The sequence below is a fragment of the Alligator sinensis genome, unplaced genomic scaffold (genome assembly GCF_000455745.1).
Source record: "Alligator sinensis unplaced genomic scaffold, ASM45574v1 scaffold1112_1, whole genome shotgun sequence".
Lineage (NCBI taxonomy): Eukaryota > Metazoa > Chordata > Crocodylia > Alligatoridae > Alligator > Alligator sinensis.
The window spans coordinates 568,051-579,637 of record NW_005842327.1 but is presented as its reverse complement, the minus strand read 5'-3'; the positions used below and the strand labels follow the sequence as shown (position 1 = coordinate 579,637).

At 43.3% G+C, this 11,587-nt stretch overlaps 1 protein-coding gene across 2 annotated transcripts in view; it reads right to left on the bottom strand.

Annotated features, from left to right (window-relative positions):
• The window catches only part of RAPGEF5 (Rap guanine nucleotide exchange factor 5), a 265,239-nt gene that overhangs the window by 32,641 nt on the left and 221,011 nt on the right, over nucleotides 1-11,587 (bottom strand). For both annotated transcript variants that reach the window (XM_025210018.1, XM_006028585.3), the window contains 4 exons: nucleotides 10,617-10,766; nucleotides 8,006-8,103; nucleotides 3,530-3,652; nucleotides 299-477 (listed from right to left, as the gene is read on the bottom strand). In XM_025210018.1, coding sequence (XP_025065803.1) covers nucleotides 299-477; nucleotides 3,530-3,652; nucleotides 8,006-8,103; nucleotides 10,617-10,766 — 550 coding nt within the window. The remainder of the gene's footprint in view (nucleotides 1-298; nucleotides 478-3,529; nucleotides 3,653-8,005; nucleotides 8,104-10,616; nucleotides 10,767-11,587) is intronic.

Below are 11,587 nucleotides of genomic sequence, written 5' to 3'. Positions count from 1 at the left end.
TTTTCTGTTATTCACACGTGTGTGTGTGTGTGTGTGTGTGTGTGTGTGTGTGTGTGTGTGTGTGTGTGTGTGTGTGTGTGTGTGTACACACATCTTGCCTAGCAAATTCTTCAAGACTTTGAAAGGTAAACAATACATTACCTTTTACCACTCCCTTGCCTACCTCCTCCTCCCATCTTTTCCCCCCACTAAACAAAAAAACAAAAACAAAAACAAAACAAAACAAAAAAAAAGGAAAACATAAAAAGAAAAAGTATGTTGTTCACCCATGGCTTCCACTTTTAATTTACCAACTTACTGGGCAGCAATCTTGATGAATTTTTTCACTAGTTGTACACGTTTACAGAGCTGGCTGCAGAGGAGTATCTCTGTGGCCACCCAGAGTTGAACTTCATTGCATCTTTGAAGCAGAAGACTAAGATTCACTGTGTTTTCACCACTGCCCTGTCTGCTGAAGGTGAAATATATCAGCTCTTGCTGGAAGACAAGTATTGTATTATTAGGGCCTTTTTATAAACATGCCAGTCAATCAAGTTGACGTTATTTAACATATAATATATTTCAAATACTTTGGTAACTAATAGTTACTACTTATATGAGGATTTTTTTTTAAATAACTGATGACAAAGGTCAAATGATTCAGAGTTAGGTTTAGTTTGACAAAGTTTAGAGGCTCAGCAGAATTTGCAAATGGACTGCACATCTTGCAATTTATGTTTTTCTTGTGAGATTTCCTGCAGTTCTGTCACAGCTGGAAACACAACAAGAACAATCTGTCTCCCCCAGTATTTCATCATTTCTGGTTCCAGTCTGAGAAAACTCATATCTGAACATTCCAGTGCCCGAAAAATGTTCATTCCAAGTGCCTTCCTAAAATAGTGAAAGCTTCAGGAAACAAGAGGAAGGGGAATGTTCTTTTTGTTCCCTAAATAAACTCTCCTTTCTCTAGCTTTAAACAGTCTAAAATGAACAAAAGAATTCCCTCCTGAAAATAGAAGAACACTCATAGAAATAATATGAAATGAAAAGGGCCGTCAGCCTTTTCAGTTGATGATACAGTTCTATTTCCATTTTGACTTTACCCTTTTCCATATGATTTCCTTGAGAATTTTGGATTGTGATCAGCGCTCCCTCTAAGCTGCGTGGCATGCACGGCCGCACAGGCGCATCTGGCAGTGCAACATGAGCATGCCTGCGTGGCCGTGCACACCACGCAGCTTAGAGGGAGCACTAATTGTGATTCAGAGGGCCTGTTCCAAAGCCTATTGGAGTTAAGAGAAAAGCACAATTGGTCTTGGAGTAGGCCTAAAATCAACTGTGCCCGTTTGTTTCTTGACTCTTACTTTATAAGTGGTGATTATACCCAACCCAATATATTTACCTCACCAGAAGCAATAATCATCCAGTGGATTTGCTCAAATCATGATTTTTTTCTGTGCTTAATGGCATGAAACAAATGCGTGGAGTTCCTTTCAAAGGAGATGTATTTATATAGAAATAGCTCAAAGTAGGGTTTTTATGACCTGGGTTAAAAAAAAATCTTTCAGGTAGGACTGTCAAACAATTAAAAAATGTGATCGCAATTAGTTGCACAATTAAAAAAAAGAGTCACAATTAATCACAATTTTAATCACACAGCTAAAAACTCAAAATAATGTGCAGACAAATTCAAATTATGCAAAATTATGCAGGTACTTTGTATGGTTGGGGGTGGGAGTGGGGTGCGTGTGGGAATTTGTGAAGGTGTGGGGGGGGCAGTGGGGATGTGTGTGTGGGGTCTGGAGCCTGGGGAGGGGGTTTCCCGCATGCCCTGGCAGGATGCAGGGTACTCTGGGTCAGAGTGAGGGGTAGCAGCAGAGCTGGGGGGGCTGTGTTTTAGGAGTGAGAGGCAGGCAGGCAGGCAGGCAGGCAGGCAGGCAGACACACACACACACACACACACACACACACACTGCCCAGCAGGTAAGTCTGTGGAGGTGAAGGAGTGTGGGGGAGGGAAGGGGCGGTGGGGGGACAGATCAAGGGCCCCATGGTGAGGAAGGGAGTGGGACAGGGCAGGGGTGAATGGGGCCCCGAGATCAGGGCAGGTCGTGGGATGGAGCCGTGGTCCAGGTGCCAGGGGGGTGCAGCTCCTGCTGCTGCAAGCACCCCCAGAAGAGCCACAGGGGGCATGACGTTTGTGTGTGCAGGGCTGTTTTCTATGCAGGGCGTAGGTGGGCTATGCACTGTGGGCTCAGGGCTCTAAGCCCTGCTCCATTGCTCCAAGAGCTGTATGATGCCATGCTGTGCATCCTGCTGCCAAGCAGGCAGGAGACACGGAGTGTAGCCAGTGTGTGGCTCCCGAGGCAAAGCCAGCAGGGCATGGAGAACCCCAGCCCACTTTCGCCCTGCACACAAATCTGGGAGGCACATGGCCCTCTGTCCCATGACCTGCCCGAGCCCCAGGGCCCATTCACCCCAGCCCGTCCTACTCCCTCCCTCACCATGGGGGCCTCAATCTTCCCCGCCCCCCCGCCCACCCATCCCTCCCCACCATGCCCCTTCTCCCCCACAGACTTACGTGCTGGGAGGTGCTCTACATGCCACTGGGCTGTGTTCCTGGCCACGTGTAGGCTGCAGCTGCTTGTTTGTGTGTGCTCCTCCTCCCCCACTGCATCAGCCTGGAGCCCACATCCCAGCTGCCTTGCAGTCCTCTGTGCTGCCACCACTGCCTCCTGGGTGGCCTGGAGGCAGCAGTGATGGCAGCTGAGCAGAGCCTGGGTGCAGGCTCCAAAACCATGTGCACGATTAATGCATTAAAAAAAATTAACACAAACATCAATTAATGCATTAATTGCATGTATTAACTGCGATTATTTGACAGACTTAATTACAGGATTCTAAAGGCTGCCAAAGTATCTACCAGGACACATACAGTAACAATACCACCTAAAACTGTTGCTTTAAAGCTTTAGAGCTGTTACATCAAAATATGATGCTGAAGTGCAATATCACGAGTTCCAGCATAATGCTGTAACATCCCATGGTCACACTGATATGAACCCTGGGAGTGTTTGCCTCCTCTGTAGTAGGGAGCATAGCCTTCCACCTGGGATTTTTGAGCAGATATTAACAACCTGTTACAGAAGCAGGACATTGGCCGCTGTGGTCCCTCTGCTTTACGTGTAGCAGATTAAGGTGTTATGTCTTGTGTCAGAGTTGATGGTAGTTTTACTAAGAGGTTAGATTATGGTTTTGTACAGGGCAGCTTGGATAGGGATGCCTCAGGGGGTTGGATTAGTTGACCTATGGAGTTCCCTTCCAGCCCTACTTCTCTGATTTCTATGATCAAAGCATTGCAATGTCCTGGCAATGACATGATGTTGCATAAATTTCACTTGCATGAAAGGCAGAGTAAACCTTTCAGTATGAATTTTAAATTATTTATTCTTTTTTCCGTTAGGAACCTGTATTCTAATGTGTAATGACTTCTTGCATTGGTACCTTGCATTAAAAAAGAAAACAACCCCCACTAAAATTTGTTTCTTACCTCATGAATTGAATTAAAAAGACTCCAGTCAAAGTTCGTTAATTCCAAGGCAAGATCCCAGGTGTTAATTCCCAAAATTCTCACAGACCTTTGTTGCAATTCTTCATTTTCAGCAAAAGGGTTCTAAATCAATGGACAGATGCAAAATGATCCTGATCAATTCCCAAATGTTTTGTATGGAAATAGCTACTGTGCTGAGGTAAAAAAACAGCATTAAAACAGTAATCTTCCGTGAGTGCACTTAATTTTTTTAACCCTGTTCAACTTCAATGAGTTACCGCCTATTTAAGAAATAGCCTAGGAAACAGGACAGCATGATCAATGTTTTCTTATTGAATTAGGCCTTCAGTCTCTCTATAAAACCTGATTATAAAACACTGACCAAGCAGTCAGCTTAATGAAAGCAAAACCCTTGAAATTACAATGGCCCATGGTCTGAATTAATGCACTAGCAAGCTCTGTATTAAAAATAAAAGAATGTTGTGTTAACACATCAGATTTATGGTAAATGCATATAACTCCCTGAACACGCATTTACAAATTCCACAAGAATGTCCATTTTATTGTGAAAAATGGCCTATATTAAATGCACTTGTCAGCAAACGGTAACAAAATGTAGGGTCTGATTCATGAAACATACTTAGCTTACTGAGGGGAGCTTACTCACACTACTGCTGTTAAGGATCATTTGCTATTTTCATTACAAACTCAGATTTTCAAAGGTTCACACTACTTTTTTAATCTCATCAACCTGAAATTTGATGTATGAGTCATCTGCCAAGATGAAAGATGGTTTTATCAGTAAGCCATTATTTTGGTACTATTTTTTTTAACCATTTACAGCAAATTTTGTAATTTTTATTATGTAACTAATGAAACTAGATTGGTTGTCACTTGTCTGCACTGAAAGCTTTTGCTAGTATTAACATTTTTAAAGGTGGCTCTGACACAGTAGACAATGTGGATGATACATTATAATGATATCAACACGTCAGTTCTAAGGGATACACTGATCCCATAAAATGAAGACAAACATTTTTCATGCCTAAGACAAATGTACACACCTTAATGATAACTGCCAATGTATCAAAGCATTTGGGGGGGGGGGGGGAAGGGGGATATACACATATGTTGCTAAACAGCTGAAGCATGAATTGCAAATTATGCCCATGACCATATCACTTTGATGTGAAGTTTTATCATGCCATGAGTTGCTCTGGAGTGTATTTCCCCATGAGTTTCAAGCCAATTCCAATGGCTGCTGTGTGATCCTAAGGATGACTACCACCCCAGGAAGCATGGGAAAATAACAGTCCCCAAGTTCAGCAGAAAGCAGAAACTGCTATTACGTACTGGCCTCACAAGGTAACAGAGACACAAGGAAACTAGACTGCTTCCATCGTCTCCTTTCATCTCCTTTCCTCATCCTGACCACACTCCACTCCCTACACACACCATTACCTGCATCCCCCTCCATGGACTAGGCATAATTTGGCTTCTAAGGCTAAGCACACAGTCAAACAGCCCGAGGCTGAGTAGATTCAGTCTTTGCAAGTTAACTTAAGATGCAGAGATTAAACTGAGAAACAACTAAATAAACATTCACTTTTGATTCAGGAAATGCAGCCACAGGCCTGCAGTGGCTCAGGCCAGAACCTGGGGGGTGCTAGACCATGGCTCTCTGGAACATAGCCAGCAAGGGCTGTGTGTTTGCTTCCTCTTCCTGCTGCCCCCGAGGTCTCTAGGATTTGCAGCCCACAATCACAGCATCAGGACTCTGCAGTGTTGCTCATCACATCCTCTTCCTGCTTCTAGGTGCCTCTGGGATTTGTAGTCCACAGTCGTAGCCAACAGTAAATTTTTAGCCAGGAAGAGCAGCTCTGTACTCAGGGGAAGGGAAGCTTTATACCCCTCTCTGGTCCCAAACCCCAGCTGGGATTTGCCTGGAGGGACAGCCCCTGCCCCCCTCCCCACAAACCCTTCTCTGCTGGAGCAGACAGCACAGCTCAGGGCTGGAAAGCATGCTGAGATGCTGGGGGACTCTGATTGTACTTGAACCAGGAAGGGGTCTAAGAAAGAAATTTCATAAACCAGTCTGACTCAAATCAGTTAAGCCTGATACTATATCCAACCAGGTTTATCTTAAACCAGTTTCAGCCATTCTGAAACTGGTTTATGTGCACTGAACTTCTGTTCTGTTATAGGTTTCAATCAGTTTCTGACAACTTAAACTGGTTTATGTGTAACTTCTGTCCCTAACCTAAAGTTATACCTATGTGGCACAAGGCAACATGCAGATGTACCCAGTGCTATGCCTTAAAATGGCTAAACTAAGTCTGGTTCTAGAGCTGGCAGGTTTAGAACTCCTTCCAGATACCTTTGTACAGTGTTACTTTGCACAACCCTAATAGCTCGTTTTCCTAGTAACAGGCATGGGGTTGACCAAATTGTTTCACGCACTTGTGATGATGAAATACGAAGGATTCAACTCAAGGGTAGGCAATTATTGGAGTTGGAGGGCCATTTAAGGAATTTTGGTGAGCTGTTGTGACCAGGAATGGCATGGAAGGGAAGGGGGGCAAGGTACTGCCCTGGCGTAGTGGGGTGGGGGGGAGCAGAGAGGTGCTGACCCAGTATGGCAGGTGGGAGTACTGACCCAGCCCAGTGAGGGGGCAGTTGACCCTATCTGGGCCGGGCCTCTTTGTCCCACACCCAACTGCCCAGGCCCTGGCCCTGTGCTGTTACCACCCTGTGATCCCAACCTTGCTCACCCATCCTGCTCTCATATACCAGTCCTCACCCATGTGTGGCTCCATCTCATCATCATGGCTGAGTGCATACTGCCCTCGGGAGTCATGGGCCAGTCTCCATGGAGACAGTGCCCACTCCATTCAGTGCCCCTGGCAGTGGGTGTAGGGTGGATGTGCCAAGGTGCAGGCAGTAGGGCTGGGTCCCATGGCAGTGGTGACACTAGCAGCATCAGCTGAAAGACCTACCATGGCTGGGGCTACTGGGAAGCTGAGACTGGTGCCACCCCAACCCCACTGCATGCCCAGGGGCAGTGGGGACTGGCTGCACATGCCACGGTCCAGGTTGCCTCCTATGCCTGGGTCAAGACATACCAAGGCAGGCCAGAATCCCTGGTCAGGCCAGATCCAGTCCACAAACCATAGTTTTCCTGCTCCTGATTTAACTGTATATAAACTTTGGTCTATTTGACAATGATTTAATTGTCACCCTCATTAAAAAACTAGGCGACTGTGGCATCGATGCCTACACAGTCAGATGGATTGCTAATTGGCTGAAGGGTCGTACTCAGAGGGTGGTGGTGGACAGGTCGGGGTGAGGTGGGCACGCTAGTAGGGGAGGGAAAGACTGCAGAAAGACCTGGATAGGTTGCAAGGGTGGGCTAACAAAAACAGGATGTGTTTCAATACGGACAAGTGCAGGGTGCTGCACTTGGGCAGTAGTAACCGGCAGCACACTTATAAGATGGGAAACTCCCTTCTTGAGAGCACGGAGGTAGAAAGGGATCTTGGAGTCATCATTGACTCCAAGATGAACATGGGCTGACAATGCGAGGTCACGGTCGGCAGGGCTAACCAGACCCTATCGTGCATCCACAGGTGTATCTCAAGTAGGGCCAAGGAAGTGATCCTCCCCCTCTATGTGACACTGGTCAGGCCACAGCTGGAGTACTGTGTCCACTTCTGGGCACCCCACTTCAAGAGGGATGTGGACAACATTGAGAGGGTCTAGAGGAGGGCCACCCGCATGATCCAGGGACAGCAGGGCAGACCCTACAATGAGAGGCTACAGGACCTGAACCTGTTCAGCCTTCCCAAGAGAAGGCAGAGGGGGGACCTTGTGTCTGTCTATAAACTCATTAGGGGGAACCAGAAGGGTTTGGGGGAGACCTTGTTTCCCCTAGCGCCCCCCAGGATAACAAGGAATAATGGCCACAAGTTGTTAGAGAGTAGGTTTAGATTAGACATCCGTAAGAACTACTTCACAGTCAGGGCGGCTAGGATCTGGAACCAACTTCCAAGGGAAGTGGTGCTGGCTCCTACCCTGGGGGTCTTTAAGAAGCAGCTCGATGCCTACCTGGCTAGGGTCATTTCAGCCCAGTTTTCCTCCTGCCCAGGCAGGGGTTCGGACTTGAAGATCTACAAGGTCCCTTCCGACCCTACTTCTATGATTCTATGATTTATGAATTGCACTGCTGTTTGGTAAAGACATTTAATGTCAGAAACCTTTTTAAAAAGGCATATCTAGTTTAGTAAATTACTGACAGTGACTGTGCCAGTATAATTATTTATGGGAAAGTTGCTTTCTTTACATAAGTTCAGACAGCTTTTATAAAGGAATTTAGAAAACTTAACAATACAAGTATCATTTCTGAAAAACCTGGTGTCCTCAACAGGCACTCAAAAAAGTTGAACAATATGGAATTCTAGGACATACAATATTTCTTACCAACGTGTCATTCAGATCTTTTCGGTAGACAAACATACGACTGGATGACTCAAGTGATTTTGAGAGAGCCAGGTCATTTGGTTGTAGTTCATGTTTCTCTTTAAAAAAAAGAAAAAATGGAAAACCTCAGAAGAGTAGTATATATAGTATGTAAACAGTAAAGTAACATGTAACAAATATTCCTCAAGGCACATCTACTTTATTAACTATAATAACATAACGTACACAGTATTAATAACTTAATAAAATTGTTCACGTCTACCCATCAGATGTTGTTCAAATAGCATCCAGCAAATACAATCAAAGCACCATTTCTATGCAGCTGCATTAGAGATGCTCAGAATTTTTCAAGTCTATGAAATAATGAAGTCCATGAAGTATCTTTTGTTTAGCTTTTATGGATTTCAAGAATAGAAGCAACTACATCTAGTCCAAATTCCTATATATCCACAAGCCTTTGAATTTTATTCTAGCACCCTGCTATATATTCCAGGTAGGTTAGTAAGACTGAAAAATTTCAATTCTCAGTAGACTAAACTGTTGTGTGCTAGAGGCATCAAGTATCTAGATAATCCCTGCAGGCAAGCCACACCCCCAGAGAACAAAAGCAAAAACACCAGACTATATCTGACTAACTGTGCATCAGGGGAAAAAAAACTTCCTTCCTGACCCCTAGAGGTCACGAGCTGAAGACCTGAAGTATAAAATTGATCATAGTTACTGTCTTAGCACAGAGCTGCAAGAGATATGGGTACAATGAAGGTAATGCAGACAACTTTCTATTTCCCAAGGTCCATAAATGACGAGGATGCAGAGGGGGTTTCATAGATTTACAAGTGGCAAGATCAGAAGGGCATCCATCATGACTATCCAGGCTGACCACTTGTACACGTTAGTATCTGATACTACTTGAATCACTAGTTATAAAACGTGTTCCCCACTCCCCACAACTTGCCTCTGCAAGGTAATTTTGTATGAAAAACATCCTGCTTTGTTTATTAAGTAGTTTGATACAATTTACATTTACTCTTTAATGCTTATATTGCTGCCACCAGTAAAAGATGCAGCACATCTCTAGCTCATGCAAATTTCATTACATAAAAGCATATATAGATCACATTGCTGACAACATACAGCAATCAGGGCAGCTTATTTCTGGTACATCTGATTAATTCATTCTACATAAATGAGTAACAATTTTTTACTTATATTAATAGACAAATTATATTCCCATTGTTAAGTTTTAATTATTTTTTTAATTTAACAGACAAGGGGTAGTTATCATCCTAGTGATTCCTCTCCACATATATGTTCGAGAAAGTCCTTGACTTTCTAAACTGTTTGCTTATGAACTGTTAATTTTCTTTAGCTATTGAGGCTAGCTGAACAGCTATCCACAACACTTATTTAGCAGCAAATCTAGCCTCTCTCCTAGATAGCTGCCCAACAAGACTGGAAAAGAAGTAGAATCACAGTGGTTTTGCAGTGCTGAGAAAGCACTGAAGGTAGGCCTGAGTACATGCAGGACTAAGGCAAGTTTTGTCTGTAAATTCAGTGGATTCCCTGGCCACATCTCCTACTGGGACACTGCAGCATGGTTGCTTTGATCCAGGCTTTAGACTTGTAGGACAGGAAGCTGGCCCTGAAGAAAGTTTATTTGCGTTCCACATAGAGAGCTTGGCATTTCACTGTCAAATCAGATATATAAATAAAAGTGCCAATATTTGGTGTGAATTTTATTAGCTTCATAGAAAAATAAGAAGCGTGTTGTGTACATGGGGTTCAATGCTCAGCTTCAAGGAAGCTATGCCAATTTATATCTGTGGACAATCTGACCCATCAGTTTTAATCTTCTCATTAGCCTTTTTGTATGGCTTCAGCTTTTTTTTTTTCGTATGTAGTTAAAATGCCTCCTTTGTATTCAATGAACGTATGAGGATGAGACAATGAAGCCAAACAGCTTTACAAAGACCTGGAGACCTGATAGACACCAGAAAAAATGATGGAGCCAGGAAGGTCCCTAAAATAGAGATCACAGGCAGAAGCTTATTTAAAAGAGACAATAACCCCTCTTTGTTATTAAGACTAAAATAATACATCAACCCCCACTCCCCCTTTCCCATCACAACCAGGTTATAAACTAGCCTCACATCAGGGAAAACATCCTATGGATTGATTTGGATATTAATATTTCACAAATTCTTCCCACTATAAAATAGTCATTACTTATCCTGTCAAATGAAGGAGTCACTGTGGCACACAATGCTCTTTGTCCTCTTTTTAAAGCAAGCAGTACCTCAGTGCCTCCCCAAATTAATTCAAACATAAAATTAGGAGCTTATCTGCAGGAAAGCCTTATTACATATTTCTAAACACTGGAAGTCCTTTGCACTCCAGTCCTAGTGAGAAAAAATGCAGTATCCAACAGAATCCAAGAATTAGCTGTTGTCATGGAAACCAATCTCTAGTAAGCAGCTCCTTATTGTTACTATGGTCATCCAGCTGTGGACTCATAGGGAACAGCTATATTTTTTGTGCCAGAAAATGTCAACCATCTTTTTATAGATGAATCAGTAAAAGGTTAGGATTCAGATGAATGAAAATTATTTACCACCAGAGAATGTGACAACAACTAGAGCCAGGTCCTCCTCCGCATGCTGGATCTTTTCTGCTACAATTTTCAGTATTTCCTGAGCTGAAGCAGATACTTTAGTTTTCACACTGACATAGGAATGTTCTGTTATGTAGATACGGCAGAAAACTGAAAAAGAAAGAAAAAATGTCCACAAGTAAATAAAGGCACTCATTAACAGGAGAGGTGGAAGAATTTCATAAATCAGATAGTGGCAGTGCCTTGGCTGTGATTGCATTTGACAGTAATCTTTGACAGCAGGAGCTACTACTGCTATACACTGACCTACAGGCACACCAAACTCTTACAAATATCATCATTTTTCCTTTGTCCTCCTCCTCTCCCTGGGAAATCACAGAGACATAAAAGATAGTGCAGTGTTTCACCAACATACAGTTAAATTTTATTGCAGGGATTTACTATAGAGCAAGCATTCTCTAACATTTTAATTATGGACACTCTGAAACTGATTTCTTCTTCCTCTCTCTTGTTTGCAAGCTCACCTAGTTTTTACTTTTTTTTTTTTTTTTTGCTTACTTCCTTTCAGGATCAGAAGAATCACAATTCTTCCTCTATACGTCATATCCTCCAAGTTGCTTATCATGTTAAAATAGGATTCTCAGGGTGACTCTCTAAAGTCTTCATTAATCCATCCAACCAACCAGTTTGTATGATATCCATCAAAACCCTTCACATCACCATTGCACATTCAGGCAATACCCTGTCAGCAGTACAGTTAGTTTAAATAACAATCCTTCTTGGATCACCTGCATCTCTTCTGTAAGGGACAGATTTGGAAGCATCACAAGGCTAGAACTTCCAAATGAGATTATTTCTGTAGTGGAAACTGTCTCGGACGGCCGGAGCCGACTCGAGATGATGCAAATATTACTCGGTCGTTTGGGCGGGCTGGTGAATGGAGAGGCAGACACAGCTTATTGGTTGCAAAA